Source organism: Nomascus leucogenys, chromosome 22a, assembly GCF_006542625.1.
Source record: "Nomascus leucogenys isolate Asia chromosome 22a, Asia_NLE_v1, whole genome shotgun sequence".
NCBI classification, from domain to species: domain Eukaryota; kingdom Metazoa; phylum Chordata; class Mammalia; order Primates; family Hylobatidae; genus Nomascus; species Nomascus leucogenys.
In genome coordinates this window covers 43929317-43954331 of record NC_044402.1, presented here as the reverse complement: position 1 = coordinate 43954331, position 25015 = coordinate 43929317, and the positions used below count along the sequence as shown (strand labels likewise).

Genomic DNA, 25015 nt, shown 5'->3' with positions numbered 1-25015 from the left:
AAAAAAATATGGTGTTAAATGTTAAACTTCCAAGTCTCTGTGAGGTTATGTATAAAGTTTCAATAAGCTAAAAAGAAGCCTTAAATATGAGGGAAGCTTTTACTTTAGGAATCTAAAGCAGAAAATATTAAACTGTTAAAGAGATAAAACTTCAGTTATTAAAATAGAAATCTAAACATAACATTTAATTTTTATGGAACTTTTAGGGAGGAAATAAGAGTACAGGCATTGAGATGTGCTTCACTGATTCCAGTAAGAGGAATCTTGATTGACTATTTTTTGAAATTGTGCTAGTGATTAACAATATAAGGTCAAAGAGAGATCAGTCAATGAAAAACACATAAGTACAAATTCTATACTTCATTTTTTTCATTTTAATAAAGAAAGAACACTGTAAAGAAAACTCAATCCTCTAGTGATAAATATTGATGTTCATTTACTATAATCTTTGGAGAAAAGGATATTTGCATAGACTCAAAGTGTCATGCCAAAATTAGGTTTAATACCTAATATTTGAATGATTGGGAAAAGAAAATAAGAAATTATATCTCACAAGTTTGAAAGAAACAATGCTTACAGAATCAATATAAGCAAGCTTCTTGTTTAAAATAAGGCAAAGGATAATTTTCAAAAGCTATAATTTCATAATATACAATTAAATTAATTATTAATTCAATGTCTCTTGTCATTGGCATTACACCATTATGAAATGAGGTGCCTGTTTCATATTTGTATGTTAAAATTAAGTATTCATTTAGATCAGAGGTAGACGAATCACAGTCCATGGCATATTATATAAGCCCAAATGAATAATTGCTTTGTATTTTTATTTTTGTTTTTTTTTTTATTTGAGATGAAGTCTCGCTCTGTTGCCCAGGCTGGAGTGCAGTGGCACCGGCTCACTGCAAGCTCTGCCTCCTGGGTTCACACCATTCTCCTGCCTCAGCTTCCCGAGTAGCTGGGACTACAGGCACCTGCCACCACGCCCAAAAAAAAAAAAATTTTTTTTTGTATTTTTAGTAGGGACGGGGTTTCACCATATTAGCCAAGATGGTCTGGATCTCCTGACCTCGTGATCCGCCCACCTCGGCCTCCCAAAGTGCTGGGATTACAGGCGTGAGCCACCGCGCCCAGCCCTGCTTTGTATTTTTAAAGGGTTATAACAAGAAGGACATGCAACAGAGACCAGGTGTGACCCGCAAAACCAAAAATGTTTACTATCTGCGTTTTACAGAAAACCTTTGCAGATTCCTGACTTAGACAAATGCCTTATAATTTTATTCTGAATTAATATGACTCTTTCTACAAACAGTTGTCTTTAAATAAAAAGACATTTTACAATTATTGTGTTCTCTTTCTTTAACTAGAGTGTGTACTTTCATCCTTTTCCTTACTTTTCAAACTTTGAATTAGAGTTCCATTATTAGGTTATATATTGTAACTCAGAGTATGGGAGTAAGTTCAAGACGCTACTTTCCTATGTACTTGGACTGGTGTGGAGTAATACTGCTTACATCAAAGTCAGGCACTCACCACTACTTCTTATAAGTATTGTTCTTGTTTCACATGGTAAAGGGAAATGATGTCATAAGCATTGCCATTTGTAATTTAGGTGAAATTAGCTGATGGTTGTGGTGAAACTTTTAATATTTAACTTCTAATACTGGAAATAATCAAATGTCTATTTTAATTCTTTCTATTCATAGAACATTCTGGACTGCAAATTTTTATCCTTATGTACCCTAACAGTGTGTTAGGTCCTGTTACTTTTCGTGTTGTTGTTAACATTAGAATTTAATCTTTAGTTATATATTTGACTAAAGCACCTAATACAAAAATATACTTTTTGTTTCACAAAACAAATAGTAAAGGGAAATGATGTCATAAGCATTGCCATTTGTAATTTAGGTGAAATTAGCTGATGGTTGTGGTGAAACTTTTAATATTTAACTTCACTTATACTACATGATGCTAAAATGCATGATTGTTTCTTAGATGAGATTTCACAAAAGAAGCCAAACCTCTTTTCACTTGGTTGGGAAATAATTCCTGTTATAGGAATTTTAGATCTGAATTTTCCCCCATAATTTCTTACTCTGAATTCCAGGTATTTAAATTTGATCAGTTCTAACCTTGCCCCTTCTCACCTCTCTAATGAATGGTGAAGCTCATCGCATCATACCGATGTCCATAAACAAGGGGGAGCAGCAGTCTTCATATAGTAAATACTGTGGAATAGTTTTGTCACAGTTATTGCTTTTGTCCTATTTTTGTCTCCATATTCAGGCTGCCTGGACAACAGCTCTGGCTCTGGATGTAAAAGCCCCTTGGGAGGGTTTCAGGGCTGCCTGAGGCTCATCACCATTGGTGACAAAGCGATGGATCCCATCTTAGTACAGCAGGGGGCGCTGGGGAGTTTCAGGGACCTCCAGATAGACTCCTGTGGCATCACAGACAGGTAAGGGTCATCCTAGGTCACTTTAGCTTGCCTGTTTTCAAAGTTGAAGAAAGCAAATGTAGACAGCTGGAAAAAGGCATTCCGTTCTGTTTGTTGTTGTTGTTGTTATCTTTCCAGAGGGAATGAAATAGTCATAATTACTATGAGGATTAGAAAACCGCATCTCGGCTGGGCACGGTGGCTCACGCCTGTAACCCCAGCACTTTGGGAGGCCGAGGCAGGCGGATCACGAGATCAGGAGATTGACTTCATCCTGGCTAACATGGTGAAACCCCGTATCTACTAAAAATACAAAAAAAAAAAAAAAAAAAAAGCCAGGCGTGGTGACGGGCACCTGTAATCCCAGCTACTGGGGAGGCTGAGGCAGGAGAATGGTGTGAACCTGGGAGGCAGAGCATGCAGCGAGCAGAGATCGCGCCACTGCACTCCAGCCTGGGCGACAGAGCATGACTCTTGTCTCAAAAAAACAAAAACAAAAACTGCATCTCTAATGGAATAAATAGCATTTTTTAAATGATAGTGTTTTATTAGAAGACATACACCTTATGAATTTTACCTTAATATGATCCCAAGTTGCTCAGCTAATAGTTACCAAGCTCGCTTTTGCAACCACACACCCATCAGTTGGGTGATATTTCTCCAGGCAGAGGAATTTGCCAGGTTACTACTATTCATCAGCCACCCAACCCCACATATTCTGCAGAGAAAATAAAAAGTAATTTCTCCTAGAAAAGTTTGAAACATAAAGATGGATGAAGATGTGTGCAGAAGGACATACTCGATGAAATATGGAGGTTAGACAAGAAAAACATTTAATTAAAATAAGTATTACAACCACAGTTATGCTAGTTGTGCCATAATTTTACAAAGATTTTGGCTGAGAAGAATCATAGGGTCACACCTGAAAAAATAATATTTCTACATACAATTTGCCCTAGTACATTTGGTATTTACTTTCAGTGAATAAATAAGTGCTACAGATTTAAAAATTAAAAAATGGTATCTGGCCAGGAGCGATGGCTTATGCCTGTAATCCCAGCACTTTGGGAGGCCGAGGCGGGCGGATCACAAGGTCAGGAGATCGAGACCATCCTGGCTAACATGGTGAAACCCCGTTTCTACTAAAAATGCAAAAAAATTAGCCAGGCGTGGTGGCGGGCGCCTGTAGTTCCAGCTACTCAGGAGGCTGAGGCAGGAGAATGGCGTGAACCTGGGAGGCGGAGCTTGCAGTGAACTGAGATCGTGCCACTGCACAACAGCCTGGGCAACAGAGCCAGACTCCTCTCAAAAAAAAAAAAAGTTGTATCTACATCTGGTAGAACTTTCAAAACCTGCCTTCTTCATGGAGTAAATTCAGTTAGTCAATTCTGTTTTAAACATTAACTGTAAAATTATCCTCTCTGGCTAAACAGGTTTTAATTTATAACTCATAGTTAGTGACATATTAAAAAAACATAATTACTACTAAATGAAAAGTTCATTCATATGGACTTTATTTATTCAGCACAGAATAATTTCCCCCTGTGAACATTCTGTTGATTTGTAGGAAAAATGAATTAATTAAAAAATGAGGAGCATATGAAGTGTAAGAATTTGTCAAGTACCTCTCACTCGACCTTGAGATTCAAATTCTTGGCACACAGCTGGGACTGCATTTACATCTCAACACCAGCTCCAGAACCCCACTCTGTAGTCCTGGGGAGGGTAGTTGGGAAGGTTTCTGGCCATTTGCTCACTTAATATAATCCCAAGTTGCTCAGCTAACTAGCCAGGGACCTCAGCTCTCTCTGGGTTAAGGGGAAATGTCCCATGGGCCCACATTGTGAGTGAAAAGAGCTGTCAGCTCAGCTGTGATGCAAGTGTGATTTTCTCCACTTGTATGACATTATTTTGATATCTTCTTAATTACTCACAAAATATGATCCATTTGCAGTGTATCTGTTATGAGATCTGTATCGTGAGGCTGCCTCTTTTCAGAGATGATCCACCTTGCCTGCTTTGTGCACGTAGCTCCCAAAGTAGAAAACTATTGTTTTTACTGTTACAGGCTGTTTTGTTTTAACCTTAAAGTCCCAAGAGTTACAATGGTGCCTAACTTGGTCTCTAAGATCCCACATTTTAAAAAGGCCTCCAAATTGTACCCCAAAGTTACTTGTAAACATGCTCAAGTAAGCATGTATGTGTGAGCCACACTTAAACTTCAGCCATGATGTGTACAGTAATCATTGCAGATAAGGGTTTTAAGAAAGCACTTTTAAATTATTTTGAAATAGGGCTACAAATAAAGGCTATTCACTATTTCATTCCCAAAGTCAGTAACATAGAAGACTAGCTCCTCTGAGGTTATTTTGAAAACCTGAATTTTGTAAAGCAATAAAATTAGAAAACTTTGGGGACACAAAATGACATTCTACAGAGTTAAAATTAAAGACCTTTGCTGTTCCCTTTACATTCAGTTTTGAAAACCTGAAAATACTGAAAATTCAATTTTAAATATCCTGAAAACAGGCCTGTAAGCATCTATCAGCCTTTCTTTGTTGTTGTTAACAAACAAACAAACAAAAATCTGATTGTATTAGTCTGTTCTCATGCTGCTAATAAAGATATACCCAAGACTGGGTAATTTATAAAGAAAAAAGGCTTAATGGATTCACAGTTCCACATGGCTGGGGAGGCCTCACAATGATAGCAGAAGGTAAAGAAGAAACAAAACACATCTTACATGGCAGCACACAAGAGAAACTGCAGGGAAACTCCCCTTTATAAAACCATCAGATCTCATGAGACTTATTCACTATCATGAGAACAGCATGAGAAAGACGTGCCTGCGTGATTCAGTTACCTCCCACAGGTTCCCTCCCATGACACGGTGGGAATTATGAGAACTACAATTCAAGATGAAATTTGGGTGGGGACACAGCCAAACCATATCACTAATTCACAAAGTAGAAACATATGTTACTCAAATACCAGACCTAAAAATCCTACTTAGGGACAGATATGAGGTATGAAGTTATCTTTTTTAGTCAAAATTTTAAGCTACGCAAAAAATAGCAATGGGCACTTTGGATGACAGAGTCACAAATAATGGATGTTTATGTTTGGTTAGGTGTTTGTTTGCTTGTTTGTTTTTGTGAGATGGAGCCTCACTCTGTCACTCAGGCTGGAGTGCAGTGGCACAATCTCAGCTCACTGCAAGCTCCGCCTCCCGGGTTCACGCCATTCTCGTGCCTCGGCCTCCCAAGTAGCTGGGACTATAGGCGCCCGCCAGCACACCTGGCTAATTTTTTGTATTTTTAGTAGAGACGGGGTTTCACCGTTTTAGCCAGGATGGTCTTGATCTCTTGACCTCGTGATCCACCCGCCTCGGCCTCCCAAAGTGCTGGGATTACAGGCGTGAGCCACCGCGCCCGGCCAGGATAGGTTTTTAACTTCTTAATCACCTCTTACATCAGACTCCTATACTCTTAAGGTTTGCCCTGTATACCACATGGCAGAGCTTCCAATGGGGTCCTGTGCTGCGTTCCAACTGGGGCTCCCTGAGCAGGGAGGCCTCCGTCACCTCCTCACCTGGCTGTGCTGACCAGGCTGCTGACCCTACTCCTGCCCGCCCTCTGCCATCTTCCCCTGTGTTGGTCTTCTGCATGCTAGCTACTTCCTCTATTATTTGTACTATATGTAAATTTTTCACAATTGATGTTGTCTTTAGTTGAAGAAAAATAGTGTATACTTGTTGATAGTCTCTAGATCACTTAAATAGTTCTTATTTCCAAATATTTTGAACTAAAATTATTCTCTCCCTGTTGATATCAAACAGCAGTGGTTTTTAATGTTTTTTAAAATTTGTGGAATCTTCAAGTCAGGTATGATCTTAAGATGCTCCATTATATTAAGAAGGAAGGGCAGGAGGGGAGAAGGATGTAGGGGAAGAGGAACAGCTGCTCTTTTAAAAATGGTATGGGGGTGGGCCCTCACCACAGCCAACCTTGCCTGTCACTCCAACTCCCGCTCTTCTGATCAGTTCACGCAGGCTTTTCCATGCCTTGGCCTTTGAAATACTTGAAAAGTTGTGATTCTCATGGCCCCTAACTCTTCTCTGAATGCAGACTAAATGCTCATTGACACCATGTAATTAATGGAAGTCTTCGCCCTGAGCTGGTGGTGCACTGCTGGAGAGCCAGGATGGGGGACTGGGGGCATGGGGAGGGCAGGGAATGCTTCGGATTCTTCCCAGCCCCTCAGGTTCCCCTCAAAGGATCTCTCCAGAGGCCAAAAACAGGCCCCCGGGGCTTTCTGTCAACTTCATACCCCAGTTCTCTGCTGGTCGTCCTCCCACCACAGCCGGGAGGCCTGTCACAACCTCCCAGCCCCTCTTCTGCTACTTCTCTGGGTCCCATGGGGAGGGGCACTTGGGCACTCACCCCCTCGGCCGCTCCAGCATGGACTATGGTGTCCTTCACGGCCCAGAAGGTCAGTGTCCTTTAGAGTCTTCACTCTTTACCAAGTCCTTAGCTGTGTGCTCAGCAGTGGGAGACAGCAGGCAGAGGCTGAGATCCAACCCTGCTCGATGCAGAGGTGGGTCATGGTATTCAGGCCAGGCTTCCAGAAGGTCACACTACCTCTTGGTGAAGCCTCCACTCTGTGTCAGGTGCTGGTCAGTTTCCATAGTGTACTCTGCTCCCTGTTCCCCTAACAATCCTGAGAGGCAGGCATGCCTGGCCCCCAATATTATAGTGGGCGGCAGCAGATTCCAAAGAACTCTGAAAGTGTGAGACCTCCAACTGTTCTTTTTCAAGATTATTTTGGCTAGTTCAGGGTCCCTTGAGATTCCCTATGAATTTTAGGATGGATTTTGTTTTCTGCAAAAAAAGGCATTGGCATTTTAATAAGAATTGTATTGAATTTGTAGATTGCTTCGGGTCATATTGACATATTATCAGTGTTAAGATTGCTTAAAAAGCAATAACCGACTGCTTATTGCAAATCTAAAAGGTGACAAGATGACCTAAATTAAATGTTCTTCAAAATTTCTGAACCTCTGTCACTATGTGACTGAAGCTGTTCCTGTTCCTGTTTCTTTCTCCTCTCCTCTGTATCTTCCTCCCTGTTTCCCCTTCTTTCTTTTAAAAATGACCACAATACAGTAATGGAGCATGCCATAGTTCATAGTTTTATGTATGTAATTGGTTTTGCTGGCCACATGTCAAGATATTGTGTCACTTGGGACAAAGAAAAAAAGAAATGTGTTGAAAATTCAGCTGTCACAGAAACCTAATAATCAGCTGTATGCTAATGGATATATTTATCTAAAGTTTGTCAATATGATTAGAGCGCCTTGATGGCAGACCCAGTAATCACGTCCTGTGGGGTTATCTTGCGTATGCTGCTCTTTCACATTAACCTGTTTTTGGTAAGACACTTATTTTTTGATGATTGAAAAAGGGAAACAGCAGTTGTATCTGTTTTCTTTTAGGTGCTTGCCCAGCTACTGTGAGCATGGGGGCGAGTGTTCCCAGTCGTGGGACACCTTCTCCTGTGACTGTCTGGGCACAGGCTATACGGGCGAGACCTGCCATTCCTGTAAGCCTCACGCCTCCCTCTCATTTCTGTCAGCATCTCTTTGCCATTTCATTTTGATTAGTTGTTTATATGTATCTGCATATTTGCAATCATGCAAACACATCAGAAGAGGTATTTCAGCACTCAATTTCTAGTTTATTTTTAATCCATCTTATTTAATACAAGGGTGTTGAGACAGTGCACAGAAATACATGGTATGCATAGGATTGAGAAAAAGAAGCTGGCAAGCAATGGGGAAATAAGTCTAGGAGAATCAGATATAGTAAAAGGTAGAAACTAAATTAAATTAAAAATGTGTGATGTAACAGCTTGTTCCATTACTTCAGTTGGACCATACTTTTAATTCTGAGAATCTTCTCAGTCAAAGAAAGGTGGAAAAACAACCCCTTGCCAGGCTGTCAATGTTACATTTAAGGTATTTAAAGATTTTTTAACAATCACTGGGATGATGCAATCATGGGATTGTAACATGGTAAAATTTTTGAAGAGGTAATGGGATATCAGCTAGAAACTAGAGAACCTTTAAGGTCTCTTACAATGACTGTGATTTTCTTTGGTGGTGGTGATGATGATTGTAAAGTGAATAATTGTAAAAGTATTAATGTATTGAGTACTTATGCCAGCCCTCTGCTATTGCTTTGCATATATTAACCCGTTTAACCCTGAAGCAGCTCCGGGAAGAAAGTACTCTTATTATCTTCATTGCAGAGTTGAGAACAGAAAGAGGTTAAGTAACTTGGCCCCCAGCTAGTTTCTGGCCAGATGAGGAGTTGAGCTAAGGAGGTTGGCTCCACAGCCTTGGCTGCAGGATGCCTGATTGGTGGTCCATGCACCAGCAGCACCCACAGCCCCTGGGAACCTGTTACCAGTAAAAACTCTCAGGCCTAAATCAGAATTGCTGGAGATGGGGCCCCGAGTCTGTTGTAACCAACCTTCCACATGCTTCTGGTAGACATTTAACTGTAAGAACAATGTCTAAGGGATGGCATATTCTAACACTTCTCAACTGCCTCTGCCATATTAAAAATCATCTCTCTTTACTGAAGAATCACCCTCTGTGAATTTCAAAGGCCAAGCCATTCTGACTTGTTATGATTAGAACACCACAGAATCCTGAAAAGCCTTTTTTTTCCCTATTTGTTTTTAACTTTTAAAGTTTTCTTTCTGTATATCTCTACGAGGTTTCTGAGCAACTTATCCTCAGGAATATTTCACCCATCCCTGGGTCTTCAAGGAAACAGAGCAAGATGCAAAGTCCTCAGTTCCACCTGCTCATCTTGAGGTCCTCCTTGAAACTTTTAAGAACTGTTCCGTGAGGCATTTGATTTTCACAAAAACCACAGGAGAAAGGCAGGGCGTGGAGTGTTAAAACTGCACTTCACACATGCAATGAGAATTCTGTGCTCCCAACCCTGAGGTTCTGCAAAGGATCTGGGTGAAAGAGGAGACAGTCCAAGACTGACTCTCACAGATTGAAGCATGAAATACGATTTTTGTACTAGAAGGGTCCCTGTTTATAAAGCCGTGACACATCTTTTTTCTTTTTGAGACAGAGTCTTGCTCTGTCGCCCAGGCTGGAGCCCAGTGGCATGATCTCAGCTCACTGCAACCTCCGCCTCCCGGGTTCACACCATTCTCCTGCCTCAGCCTCCCGAGTAGCTGGGACTACAGGAGCCCGCCACCACACCCAGCTAATTTTTTGTATTTTTAGTAGAGATGGGGTTTTGCCGTGTTAGCCAGGATGGTCTCGATCTCCTGACCTTGTGATCCGCCCGCCTTGGACTCCCAAAGTGCTGGGATTACAGGCATGAGGCACCATGCCCGGCCGCCATGACACATTTTCTAGGAGTTGAGTGGCCTCTCACACCAGAGGCTGAATGTCTGATACGGTCATAGAGTTGGTGCAGGGACCACATCTTTTACTTCTGTGTATCTTTCATCCTCCAGGCATAGTATCTTACCTAAAAGCAGAAGCCTAATCTTGTGTGTTACCTGACAACTTTATATCCACCACCACACTCAGCATCATCTGATTGCATTTAATGTTGCAATTAATCAATGAGTTATATTAGTCCATGGTTATTCACTGCAATCAAAATATAACTCCAAAAACTTCTGAGGGAAAATATCAGGAGATTGAAAAAGTATTTCAAGTGTCAGTCTCATCTAATAATTGACAGCTAAAGGTAGAAATTTGCCAAGCCCACAGTCATTGACTGTGAGACTAGACTGCCACACCTAGTTGAATAGGTTATTTTGTATTTCTAATTGTATAACATTTATCAATTATGTACAACTAATTAATTGTATATAATTATTAATTGTATATAACTAATTAATTGTATATAATTATACAATTAAAATAAAATCAATTGTATACAATAATTAATAATAATTATAAATAATTGTATACATTAATCCATGTATACATTATCATTTAAAAAGCCAAACAATTCACATAAAGCACAAGTTCTAGTCACTCTCCTCAATATTTTTCCCATTCCAAACCTGGTCTGTACCCTATATCTAAGCATTATTATTAATTTGAGTGAATCCTACCAGACATATACAAATATATGTATCTATTTAAATCAATATGCCGTAAGTGGCAAAAAAATAAAGATTAACAATGTCCATCTCCTGCAGATATTAATTCCATACCTTGTACTTGGTAAAACATTTACTTGCACAAATGAAAATATTCAATTATGTCAGAGTAAATTTACATTTTATAGGGATGTCGTTCAAAAAAGTTTCTCTCCTGTTTTGAATTTCAGCTGCTTGAATTGTCACTTGCAAAATACTTAGGGAAGTTTCTTTTTTAAATCAGCTTTAATTATTTTTTAATGAAGAGAAGTTGATAGCTGATACATTTTATTTATCTCTTTAAAATGCTCATTCATATTGTTTTGAAGGAAGCAAAGGGTGTAACTGCTGCATAGCTTAAGAAAAACTTCACAGAATGCTTATTGGAAAATACCAGATTATTTAGGCAGTTTAATGTGCTCAGGTATTCAGTTATTACAGGGAGAATGAGGGTTTCTTCCTTAATTATAGAGTTTAATTCTGAGGTATAGTTGCCATGAGTTTGAAGAGAACCATGCTTCAATAGCATGCAGAATTCAGATTCACAAAGTTTTCCTCTCATATCTCTTCAAGTCTTTTACACTGTGCTTCACAGTTTGCATGCTTTCTTGCCTAAAAGCAAAAGAAAACATTTATGTAGAGAAAGTACAGTCTCTAGACATTGCCAAAAGATTGTCTATTGAAGATAGTATGGCATACCCACTGTAAGCACATCTTCATGTTTGAACACCAACACAATCTTTCCTTCTTCCTCAAAATAGAAACACACTGTGACCAAATATTTATTCAGCATCTAACAATGTCCAACATTTAAATGTATTTTGACTAGGTAATTTTTTTCTCCTTTGTTAATAAAAATAGATTTAATTTTTTAAATGTCATTTTTCTTGCATCTCATCAAATATACTGTCATACACTATAAAAATGATGTTGGGTCATATGTATCACATGTCTGTAATTCAGAAATACAAACCTTTGGACACTGACTCAACATCTGGAGATATTGTTTCTGTTTCTTATGGCTGGTGTTCTCCTACAGCTGTCTACGAGCAGTCTTGTGAAGCCCACAAGCACCGAGGGAACCCGTCTGGGCTTTACTATATTGATGCAGATGGAAGTGGCCCCCTGGGACCATTTCTTGTGTACTGCAATATGACAGGTATGTTGATAATCGTTAGATGCGTGTATCAGAATAGACCAAGGAGAAATTTACCTAGTTGGCAGCATTATTAAAACATGCAGTTTGATAGTATGTACTTGCTAAGTAGAAGCATTAAATATGTATTTATTAATTTTGTTGTCAACAAAATTTTCTTGTATTTCTTGTTTGCCTGGGTTGGATTATAGGCAAGACTTAATGCTCTGCCAAGGCATCTCTCTAGCTCCTACACTCCTCATAATACATCTGTTCATGTGCATCATGATAAAATACAAACCTCTGATTCAGTGATTTACATGCTTTCTATATTTCGAAAAAACAGAGGTCTTTAAAAGTGCTAAGAAATAACATATATAGATATGTTAAAGTTCTATGTGCATCTTAAATAATTTAGTGATTTTTATGGCATATAATTTTTTCATAACCAAAGAAACTTGATTATTTCTCGTGCTTTAGATATTAGAAATGAACACTGCTTGGGCTGGGCGCGGTGGCTCACGCCTGTAATCTCAGCACTTTGGGAGGCCGAGGCGGGCGGATCACAAGGTCGAGAGATCGAGACCATCCTGGCCAACATGGTGAAACCCCATCTCTACTAAAAATACAAAAATTAGCTGGGCGTGGTGGCACCTGCGCCTGTAGTCCCAGCTACTTGGGAGGCTGAGGCAGGAGAATCCCTCAAACTGGGGAGGTGGAGGTTGCAGTGAGCCAAGATTGTGCTATTGCATTCCAGCCTGGTGACAGAGCAAGACTGCATCTCAAAAAAAAAAAAAAAAAAAAGGAAAAAAAGAAATGAACACAGCTTGATTATAAAAGATTGCACTAGAATGCCTTTTAAATAGTTACATTTTTACAGAAATTTGTTGTCACCTAGCTCTTCCAACTCTACGGAAAGTGGAAATCTGGAATAAACTGTTCTTATTTATTGTGCTGAGAAAAGGTTTCAAAAGTTTCATAAATTTGGACAATAACCAAATGGGTCACCAAGCATCAAGGAAAAAGAAACAGATAACTGAAATTACCTGGGCATTTAAAGTGTCTTAGCAAAGATTGCCAAAAAATAGTAAAACTTTACAGGGGATGTTCAGAAGATTCAGAGCCACCTGCACAGCAATGTGCTGAAGATAAACACAGGCGTTCTGCCATAAGATACCAATTACCTCCAAAATCCCCTGACTCAAACCATCAAAGCAAAGTGAGAAATCCCATAAAAATGGTCTTGGGGGATATCAAAAGACTCAACCAAAGTCACAACCAGGAAGGACCTTGGTCGTCATCATTTTAAGATGACCAGAAAAGTTGGTTAGAGAAGTATCTACTGACAAAATCTAGCTAATGATAGAGGAATCACTAAACTCTGGTCTCTTTTCTCCCCTAGAAAAGGTCACCTTCTCTTTAGATGCCGCATTGCTCTATAGCCCGTAATATATTCTCTAGTTGTACAAATCAAGCAATAATGATTATAAAACGTGCAATTTCAAACACTAATAGCTTGAAATGTATATATGGTAATAACCTTCAAAAAGCAGTTGCCTCAGAGCTTGGAAGTAGGCACTCTGTCTTAAGAACAAGTAAAAAGCCAGGCAAACTGAAAAATCAACCAATTTTTTAGATCCAGCAGAGAAGTGAGGTCACAGAACAAACCACTGTCCCCCAAAATTGGAGAGACAGGCAGGCTTATATATAGAATGACAACTTTCTTCCACAAGCACTAACCTTTGGGGAAACCGTTGTCAAGGTAGGAAAACCTAAACTTAATTGACGAATAGTTGGATGTTCGCTGTGGACACATCTGAGAGTTAAAAACTCCAGGAGGACCCAGACAGAGAAGGGTCCCCACACTTCTGTGAGTTTTACACCTAGGAGCTTGACCAGGTTCTCACAGTGAATGTTGGAGAAAAATCTCCTCATGCTTCCAGAAAGGGGAGGTGAAAAAGAACCGTCTTGAAATACACCAGAGCTTTCTGTTCTTCTTAACGAAGTCTTTCCTCAAGGGCAAATATTTTACCTAAGCTACTGGTGTTTTGTTTTGTTTTTAGAGCCTAACCTGCCTGGAGGAAGGAAATTACCCACCTCTAGCCATCCTGTCCCATGTAAGGGTGGTGATGGGAGGGAGGGCTGAGAAGCTTTTGTGAAGGTCACAGCCCAGAGGCACATGCTCCCTAAAGGACTCAGCCCTAATCACTGGACTACAGAAACTTTACCCTTCCCACACATGTTACTTACAGTACTGCAGGCCTCTTTACAGCAGTTACTTTTACCTGGTACATCACATCTGGTTATCAAGAAAAAATTTCAGCGGGACCTACAATCCCATCACTTTGAGAAGCTGAGGAGGGAAGATAGCCTGAGACCAGTTTGAGACCAGTCTGGGCAACACAGTGAGACCCCCACCTCTACAAAAAAAAAAAAAACAACAAAAAAAACAGGCATGGTGGCATTTATCTGTAGTCCCAGCTACTTGGGAGGCTGGGATGGGAGGATCACTTGAGCCTGGGAGTTGGAGACTGCAGTGAGCCATGGTCACACCACTGCACTCTAGCCTGGGCAACAGAGAAAGACCTTGTCTCTAAAAAAAGAAAAAGAAAAAATTGCAAGGCAAAAAACACACTTTGAGGAGACAGAGCAAGCATTAAAAACAGACTCAGGGCCGGGCACGGTGGCTCTCGCTTGTAATCCCAGCACTGTGGGTGGCTGAGGCGGGCGGATCACGAGGTCAGGAGATTGAGACCATCCTGGCTAACACGGTGAAACCCTGTCTCTACTAAAAATACAAAAAAAATTAGCCAGGCGTGGTGGCGGGCACCTGTAGTCCCAGCTACTTGGGAGGCTGAGGCAGAAGAATGGCATGAACCCGGGAGGCAGAGCTTGCAGTGAGCTGAGATCGCGCCACTGAACTCTAGCCTGGGCAACCGAGTGAGACTTCGTCTCAAAAAAAACCAAAAAACAAACAAAAAAAGCTAGACTCAGATATGGCAGGGACATTGGAATTATTAGACCAGGACTTTAAACAACTGTAATTAATATGGAAAAAGCTGTAATGGATAAAGTAGATAGCATGCAAGACCAGATGAACAATGTAAGCAGCAAGATGGAAATTCTAAGAAGCAAAAAGGAGTGCTAGAGATCAAAAACAGCATAACAGAAATGAAGAATGCCTTTGATGGGCTTATTAGTAGACCAGGCACAGCTGTGGAAAGAATCTCTCAGCTTGGAGATACCTCAATAGAAACTTCCAAAACTGAAAAGCAGAGAGAAAAAAAGACTGAACCCCCCCGCCCCGCAAAAAGAAAACCCAGAACATAATATCTGAGTACAGTGACACAACTACAAAAGGTGTAACATATGTGTAAAGAGAATTCTAGGAGAAGAAAGAAAGGAACAGAAGCATATTTGAAGAAATAATGACTGAAAATTCCCACAAATTAGTATCAGACACCAAACCACAAATCCAGGAAGTTCAGAGAACACTAAAGAAGGAGAAATGCCCCCAAAACTCTACCAGGCATATATTTTCAAACTATAGAATTCAAACATAAAGGTAAAAGTAAACTTTTTTTTGAGATGGAGTTTTACTCTTGTTTCCCAGGCTGGAGTGTAGTGGCACTATCTTGGCTCACCACAACTCCGCCTACCGGGTTCAAGTGATTCTCCTGCCTCAGCCTCCTGAGTAGCTGAGATTATGGGCATGTGACAACACGCCTGGCTAATTTTTGTATTTTTAGTAGAGAGAGAGTTTCTCCATGTTGGTCAGGCTGGTCTTGAACTCCCGAACTCAGGTGATCCACCCACCTCAGCCTCCCAAAGTGCTGGGATTACAGGCATGAGCCACCGCGCCCGGGCCAGGTAAAAGTAAACTTTTAAAAATAGTCAGAGGAAGAAAGTACCTTACCTACATAAGAGGTAAGTATTACAGCGACTTCTCTTCAGAAATCATGCCAGCAAGAAGAATGGAGTGAGATATTTAAAGTGTGAAAGAGAAAACAAAACAAAACAAAACCTTCTCCTTGAAAAGTGAAGAAATAAAGACTTTCTCAGACAAATGAAAGGGTCAGTTCTCCAAAAGAGATAACCTTAATATGTATGCTCCTGACAACAGAACACAGTGGATCTTATTTTCTTTTTTCTTCTGGGACGTACAGGAATGGGTATACCAGATGCTGGGGATTTCATATGATATATTGAGTAAATTTTAAGTGCAGATAATCCCTGTTTACAATGGTTCTACTTACAATATTGCGACTTCACTATGTGAAACCATACGCATCCCTATTTCAAGTACCCATACAACTATTATTTTATTATTATTATTATTATTATTATTATTATTATTATTATTATTATTATTTTGAGACAGTCTTGCTCTGTCACCCAGGCTGGAGTACAGTGGCATGATCTCGGCTCACTGCGACCTCTGCCTCCCGAGTTCAAGCGATTCTCCTGCCTCAGCCTCCCTGGTAGCTGGGACTACAGCCACGCGCCACCACACCTGGCTAATTTTTTGTATTTTTAGTAGAGATAGGGTTTTACCATGTTAGCCAGGATGGTCTCGATCTCCTGACCTCGTAATCCGCCTGCCTCAGCCTCCCCAAGTGCTGGGATTACAGGCGTGAGCCGCTGCGCCTGGCCACAACCATTATGATTTTTTTTTTTTTACTCTCAGTACAGTAGTTAATAAATGACATGAGATATTCAACACTTTATTATAAAATAAGCATTGTGTTAGATGATTTTGCCCAACTGTAGGCTGATTTAAGTGTTCTGAGCACATTTAAGTTAGGCCAGGTTGAGCTAGGTTCAGTAGGTCACATGTATTAAAATGCATTTTTAATTTATAATAAGTTTATCCAGATGCAACTTCATCATAAATTGAGGAACATCTGTACTGCTAATTCCAATCAAAATCATGAAGTTAAATTAGCTTAATTTTCAAAGTTGGATATTTATTTGAGCAACAGGAGTGGAACAGGGTTCAACGTGTTACAGTTACCCTCCTTCTGGGCCAATGAGACAGCCTCCAGTGTGTTCTGACTCAACCACACCTCTGAACCCCTTTCCACATTTAGCCACTGTTATAATTAATCTACTCAGGTCCAATTCACTTGAGCCCAGGAGGTCGAGGCTGCAGTAAACTATGAAGGTGCCACTACACTCCAAGCTGGGCAACAGAGGGAGACCCTATCTCTAATAAAAAGGAAAAAGAAAAATATAAGGGTTATATTAGATGCTCTTTACGATCCTTTCCAGTTCCAAGATGCCTATAATCTGTTGAAATAAATTGTGAGCAAGTAGGGAAACGACAATGGTCTATGTCCTTCTTTGGGTCTTTTACTACTGATATTATAAGGAGAAGTGAGTCAAGTGGAATTTTATAAACACAAATGCATATCCTATAATGTCCCTGGTTACTATTCTACTCTTCAGAAAAAGTTTTACAGATGTATTCTCAACAGTTCCCCTCTCAGTACTGAGGGCATTTCTATTATTACATCTTAACCATGGCTGACTGCAAATCTATCATACTGCCCACCAGCCTATGTGAACTACTCCGGACCATCATTTCTCTCCCACTGTACAACAAATCACGAACACATGGCCAAAAATGGCATGTGGTTCATCATCTTCAGTGCCCAACTTAGTGTTCCATAGGTTTTTCTATATTTGATTCAGTTGATAGGAAAACTCTGAAGGTGAGAGTGGGTGATGTGCAGAGTAACGCCAGGTTGTAAAAATTCTAAAATGAGGCCAGGTGTGGTGGCTCACACCTGTAATCCCGGCACTTTGGGAGGCCAAGGCGGGTGGATCACCTGAGGTTGGGAGTTCGAGACCAGCCTGGCCAACATGGTGAAACCCCGTCTCTACTAAAAAAATACAAACATTAGCCAGGCGTAGTGGTGTGTGCCTGTAGTCCCAGCTGCTTGGGAGGCTGAGGCAGGAGAACTGCTTGAACCCAAGAGGTGGAGGCTGCAGTGAGCCGAGAGAGCACCACTGCACTCCAGCCTGGGTGACAGAGCGAGACTCTATCTCAAAAATAAATAAAATAAAAAATCTAAAATAAAAAAATAGAGCAATATTAAAAGAAGAACCCATGGAACTGAAATCACCATAGGCACACTTAGAGCCTCCTTTGGTGAGTACAGTGAGCGGACTGATAATGTAATTTAAAATTGCATTCGTTATTTAAATTTGCAGATTTTTTTCTGTACTTGTGGCTCATTTGTGGATATCACACCTTTGCTCTCCATGGGTTCTGTGACTAAAGAGATATTTCAGTAGCATGGCTGGTTTTCTTGTCCTTCTTTCCTCTGATCTCAGTTGTTGTTAGGCGTGTATAAGTAACAGTAAGGCTGTGAAATTTGTCTTATGTACGGTTAGCAGCCAAGCCGTTAAAAATCCTGAGATGTGAAGGGCTGGGAGGGTGATTTCTCTAGGTAAAATGTATCACATTGTTTTGTTTTGTAGTTCTTAAAAAATCCCCATATGAATGTTTCTTAGTCTCTCCAGTTTGGAAAATTTTTATGTAAAATGTTCATTATTCTAAATACATCTTATTAGAGGTTAAAGGACCAGACAGCACCAGCATAGCAGAATTAAAGTGACTTCAAGTCTGGTGGGAGGTCCATTGTTGGGAACACTAAAGAACTCAAGATGCACTTCCCTTATGAGATTGTGGAGTCGTTTTATTTCATCAAAACAATATAAGTAATCAAGTGACAGAGATACAGCAGAAATGATGTCAGTGGGCAGTCAGATGCCCAGGGTCACCGCCTGGAAAGTGCTGTTAGAAGCTCAAGGCCTCTGATTCCTGTGGGCTTGGTCACTGATGGAGAAGCTGACACAATTAAACCACTTTATTTTAATAGAGCTGCTGCCTATTATACCCGTGAGTATGTGCGTCACATGGTCCCAATATGTCTCTTTTATAAATTTATTCGATAATGAAAGAAATAGAGGCACATACAGATGAGGAAAATGCAGATGAGTTTAAAAAGATAAAGGTCCAGGCAGTAACAGTTTGGCCCCATGCTTGTGTTGATATAAAAAAATGGTTTTAACAACTAAAAAGTCATTGCTTACATGATACACTTTTAGGCATGACGTCACAAAAGTTTGGTCATCAGTTCTTCCAATATGCTTTCTCTTAGAGGCTGAGTTCTGGCTCAGTACATTGTTATACAGGTCCAACTCCTCAAATCGGGGCAAACATGCAGTAATGCAAATTTCAATTAAACGTTAATTCACATAAAAGACGCGTCTGCTTTGCCTCTTGCTGCTGGCCTCTGCCGCCCAGTGATGCCTCCTTTGCCCGTTTCTGCTTAGCAGACGCCGCGTGGACCGTGGTGCGGCACGGTGGCCCCGACGCGGTGACCGTCCGAGGTGCCCCCAGCGGGCACCCGAGCTCGGCTGCGTCCTTCGCGTACGCAGCGGGCGCGGGGCAGCTGCGGGCCGTGGTGAGCTTGGCGGAGCGCTGCGAGCAGCGGCTGGCTCTGCGCTGCGGAACGGCACCGCGCCCGGACCCACGAGGTAAGTGCCGCCGCTGGAGGCTACAGGGGCGCGCGGGGCCAGGGCCCGGCCCTTGGGCTGCGAGATGCCTTTCAGGGAGAAAAGGCCAGAGTCCCTCCCGTGGCTCTTAGTTCAAAGCCCTGACCGCTCTCTCCTTCTCTTCCCGCTCTTGATTGGACCAGAGAGCATTCAAGAGCGCCTTCCTGGCCTTTGAGAGACGTTCAGCGCGTTCATATGCAGGACTAGTGACTTGTCCTTTTTTAATCAAGGGAAATTTTGCCAATAACTTACGCCTTAGCTTTCCGTTCACACTGAGGAGATAATGGCTGTAGGGCAGGCTGGGTCTAACAGAGTTCTTCATGAAGACTAGTGGGAACCAATAACCTCCTTACTCTTCTCAAAGTCTTCCTCTAAATCTACCTGGAACATTTGCTTCCTCCCTTTAGATTAACTGAATATGCCCTTCCTCAGCCCCGCCACTTTCACTGTGGTCTAGGATGAAATAATGACTAGGCTTATTAAAACCTTTTGTCAGTGGGTGTCTCATTTTTTTGAAATTATATCTTGAGAAATGTATACCTTAATCTTCATACATGGAAGTAATGTTTTGGAAACTCTGCCTGCATCAAAACCGTCTTCTTCTAAGTCAAAGACCAACTTCTCCCTCCTTTCCGGAATCCCCACAGTCCCCTGCACAACTCACCACTGCTCCCCAACAGTTTCCATACAGTTTCTTGAAAGCTCTTTATTACTAATTATAGTTAAATACTGAAATTTGCCTTTCATTTTTTTAAATTTAGCAATCCCAAATAGTATATAGGCGGGAGGATCACTGGAGCCCAGGATGTCCAGGCTGCAGTGAGCTGTGATTGCTTCACTGCCGTCCAGCTTGGGCAGCAGAGCAACACCTTGTCTTAAAAAAAACAAAAACAGTATATGTCGGTAGCATAATAAAGCCACTTAAATTAAATTTCACTCTTAAATTTTCAATACAAAATCTTTTGTTAAGTTGGAAAGTGGTGTATGACTGTCATCTGAAGGTGGTTTGCGCTGATCCACTAACACATACCTGCATTGCCTTCCCTAATCCATCTGGCCAGTCAGCCCACGGAATATGCCAGACCATTTCCTCTGCCTGGATTGGCCTCTCTGACACCCAGGCTGGAGTGCAGTGGCACGATCTTTGCTCACTGCAACCCCCTCCCCTCCCAGATTCAAGCGATTCTCCTGCCTCAGCCTCCCGAATAGCTGGGAATACAGGCACGTGCCGCCACGCCCGGCTAATGTTTGTATTTTTAGTAGAGACGGGGTTTCGCCGTGTTGGTCAGGCTGTTCTTGAACTCCTGACCTCAGGTGATCTGCCTACCTCAGACTCCCAAAGTGTAGGGATTACAGGTGTGAGCCACCGCGCCCGGCCCTCACACTCTTAAATCTTACCCACTGTGCTAGACCTATGCAATCCGCAACTGGGTCCCTTCCCAGGGTGATGCCTCTCTCCTTTGGATGCCTGCCAACCAATTTGGTCTAGTAGAAAGAGCAAAGGTCTCGTTGCATTCAAAGTTTGAAGTTCAAATGCTAAGTCTGTCACTTAGCAGCTGTGGAAATTCAGGTCATTCCTTAATCTTTCTCAGACTCTGTTTCCTCTTTGAGGAAATGGACCCTGTAGTACTGATCTCATGGCGTTTCTTTTATAAATGAGATAGCTTACATAAGTTCAGTAAGTAAGAAACTCTCCTTCCCACTTCTCCAGCTTTTTAAAGTTGGCATTACAAAACTTAGTTATTTGTTAGTTCATTGCTGTTGAATGAAGTGTAGCCTTGGCTTTGGAATTGTTGGCGTGAACCCGGGAGGCGGAGCTTGCAATGAGCCGAGATCGCGCCACTGCACTCCAGCCTGGGTGACAGAGCGAGACTCCGTCTCAAAAAAATAAAATAAAATAAAATAAATCGCCAGGTGATCTTTTGGAAACTACTGGGCTAGGGGCTAAAATAACACAAGAAATTGAATATTCTACTCCCATCAGTGATAATTTCCCTATTTCTCCTCTTTTGAAAAGATAATTTAAAAAAATTTGAGATAATTGTAGATTTACATACACTTGTGAGACGTAACAGAGAGAACTCAAGTAGCCGTTAAGCAGTTCCTCCATCCCAAGGTGACATCTTGTAGAAGTATAGTGCAATATCACAGCCGGAATCTTGACATCCATACAGTCAAGATACACAGTATTTCCATCAGCACAAGAATTTTTCCTATTGACCGGGCGCAGTGGCTCACGCCTATAATCCCAGCACTTTGGGAGGCCGAGGCGGGCGGATCACGAGGTCCGGAAATCAGACCATGCTGGCTAACACGATGAAACCCCGTCTCTACTAAAAATACAAAAAATTAGCCGGGCGTGGTGGCAGGCGCCTGTAGTCCCAGCTACTCGGAGAGGCTGAGGCAGGAGAATGGCGTGAACCCGGGAGGTGGAGCTTGCAGTGAGCCGAGATCGCGCCACTGCACTCCAGCCTGGGCAACAGAGCCAGACTCCGCTCCGTCTCAAAAAAAAAAAAAGAATTCCTCTTATTGCTCGTTAATAAGCACTAATATGTTCTCCATTACTATGGGTTTTTGTAAATTTCAAGAATGTTATGTAAATGAAATTATATAGTATGTACTCTGTGATTTTTTTCACTCTGTGTAATCCCCTTTAGATTCATTTGCATAATTGTGTATATCAGTAATTTGTTCCTTTTCACTGATGATTAGCAATCGGTGGCATGGATATACCAGAGTTTATTCACTCACTGAAGGGCATCTGGGTTGTTTGTTTACAGTTTGGGGCAATTATGAATAAAGCTTTTATGAATATTGTGTACAGGTTTTGTGTGAACATCAGTTTTCATTTCTCTGGAATTAATGCCCCAAAGTGCAATTGGTGGGCCATATGGTAATTACATACTTAGTTTTGTAAAAAGCTGCCAAATTGTTTTCTAGAATGGTGGTACCATTCCCACCAACAGTGTATGAGGATTTCATTTCCTCCACATGCTCATCAGCATTTGGTGTTGCAATCATTTTTTATTTTAGCTATTCTGATAAGTGTGTAGTAATATCTTTATTGTGGTTTTAATTTGTGTCTCCCTGATGTCTAATAATATTGAGCATGTTTTATATGCTTATTTGCCATCTGTATATCGTTTTCAGTGAGATAGATGTCTGTGAATGTGTTTTTGTTGTTGTTCATTTTCTAATTGGATTGTTTGGATTTGTTTGTTGTATTACTGTTGAATTTTCAGTTCTTTATATATTCTAGATACTAGCCCTTTGCTGGATAATGTGATTTGTGAATATTTTTTCCCACTCTGTTGCTTGCCTATTCATCCTCTTAACTGGAATTTTTTAGAGCAAAAGTTTTCATTTTGATGAGATTCAGTTTATCATATTTTCCTTTTATGGATTGTACACATCGTGTCAATTCTAAAAATTCTTTACCTAACCCTAAATTCCAATTCCAAAGATTTTTGAATTTTTTTCCTAAAAGTTTTATAGTTTTACCTTTTACTTTTAATACCATGCCCTATTTTGGGACACATTTTATATAAGACGTGAGAGTTTATTCTCTCTCACTCTAACTATGAATGTTCAGTTGCTCTAGAACCATTTATTGAAAAGGCTATCCTTCCTGCATTGAATTGCATTTTAAATAGTGTTAAAAATTGTTGAACTTACTTGTGTGGTGGGTCTGTTTTTGCATTCTTTATCTGTTTCATTAATTTATATGCCTCCACCGATATCACACTGTCTTGAACATGGTAGCTGTATAGCAGGGTTGAGTTATTCCTCCTGCTTTATTCTTCTTTTTCAAGATCCTTTAAGTAAGTCTGTAGCTTGCCTCATTCTGTATAAATTTTGTAATAAATTTGTTTATGTCTGCAAACATCTTGCTAGAATTTTTATGGGAATGACATTAAACATAATAGCTCAATGAAGGGAAAATTGGTGTTTTACTATCTTGAGTCTTCCAATCCATGAACATGAGATATCTTTGCATTTATTTGGATCTTTGATTTCTTGCCTCAGCATTTTGTAATTTTTAGCATCTAGAGATTATATGTTTTATAAGTATGCTTAGGCATTTAGTTAGTTTCTTGATTGATTGTAAGTGCTGTTGTGCTTTAAATTTTTGTTTACATGTTTGTTAGAATATAAAAATATGATTGTTTCATACTAATCTTATATCCTCTTTTTTGAACTTAATTTTTTTTTAGATTCCTTGGGATTTTCTATATGGAAAATCATGTCATCTGCAAGTAGAGTCAGCTTTATTTCTTCCTCGTCAATCTGTAGGGAGTTAATTTATTTTTCTTGCTTTATTGCAGTAGCTAGACTTTCAGTACTAAGTTGAACTAGAGTGGTGAGGGCAGACATCCTTGCCTTGTTTCCTGTTTTAGGGGAAAAGCATTCATTCTTGTTTCCTGTGTTATATTGAGGTAGTTCCCTTTTATTCCTGGTTGGCTGACAGTTTTTATTTTGAAAGGACATTGGATTTTTGTCAAATGTCTTTTCTGTGTCAATTGATATTAAAATATTATATTTCTTCTTTTGTCTGTTGATACGTTGAATCAGCTTTGCATAACTAGAGCAACTCCCATTTGGCCATGATGTATAATTTAAAAAATACATTTCTAATGTGTTTGGTTTATTAATATTTTATTGAATGTTTTTGCATTCAAATTCATAAGAGATACTGATATGTAGTTTCCTTCTTTCATATTATCTTTATGTGGTTTCAGTATCAGGACAATGCTGCCTACATAAAATGAATTTGGTAGCATTCTGTAGTCTCCTGTTTTCTGGAAGAGATTATGTAAAATTGATTTTAATTTTTCTTTAAACATTTGGTAGAATTCTCCAGTAAGGCCCAGCAGGGTGGCTCACGCCTGTGATCCCAGCACTTTGGGAGGCTGAGGCAGATGGATCACTTGAGGTCAGGAGTTCAAGACCTCCTGGCCAACGTGGTGAAACCCCGTCTCCACTAAAAATACAAAAATTAGTTGGGCATGGTGGCGCATGCCTATAATCCCAGCTACTCAGGAGGCTGAGGCAGGAGAATCACTTGAACTTGGGAGGCAGAGGTTGCAGTGAGCCAAGATCACACCACTGCACTCCAGCCTGGGCAACAGAACAAGATTTCATCTCAAAAAAATAAAAATAAAAAAAGAATTCTCCAGTAAAACCATCTGGGCCAAGAGATATTTTTTTTCAGTAATTTTAAATTATGAATTCAATTTTCTTAATAGTTACAATTACTTAAATTACCTATTTCATGTTAGGTGAATTGTGGTAGTTTGTACTTTTTGAGAAATTTGTCCATTAATCTGAATTGTCAAGTTGATTTGTGTAGAATTATTGATAGTATTTTCTTACTGTTCATTTGACGTCTCCAGCATCTGTAGTGATATCCACTTAAATTTCTCATATTCGTAGTTTGTCTCATCTTTTTTTGTCTCTGTCAGTCTTGATAGAAGTTTTTCAATCTTACTGTTTTTTAGAACTAGATTTTCGTTTCGTGATTTTCTCTATTATTTTTCTGTTTTTTCTGATTTTATTGAAATTTGCTCTTCTCTTTATTATCTCCTTCCTTCAGCTTGTGTAAGTTAATTTTTTTTTCTAGTTTCTAGAGGTAAGAACGTACATTTTTGGCTTTAGGGCTTTCTTCTTTGCTAACGTAGGCATTTAGTGCT

General features: G+C 40.3%; 1 protein-coding gene across 1 annotated transcript in view; it reads left to right on the top strand.

The window, feature by feature from the left end:
• LOC100605972 (contactin-associated protein-like 3) overlaps positions 1-25015 on the top strand; it is a 268405-nt gene that overhangs the window by 185469 nt on the left and 57921 nt on the right. Inside the window, 4 exon segments of the mRNA XM_004087052.3 lie at positions 2287-2458; positions 7932-8038; positions 11664-11783; positions 19104-19307. Of these exon segments, the coding sequence (XP_004087100.2) occupies positions 2287-2458; positions 7932-8038; positions 11664-11783; positions 19104-19307 (603 nt within the window).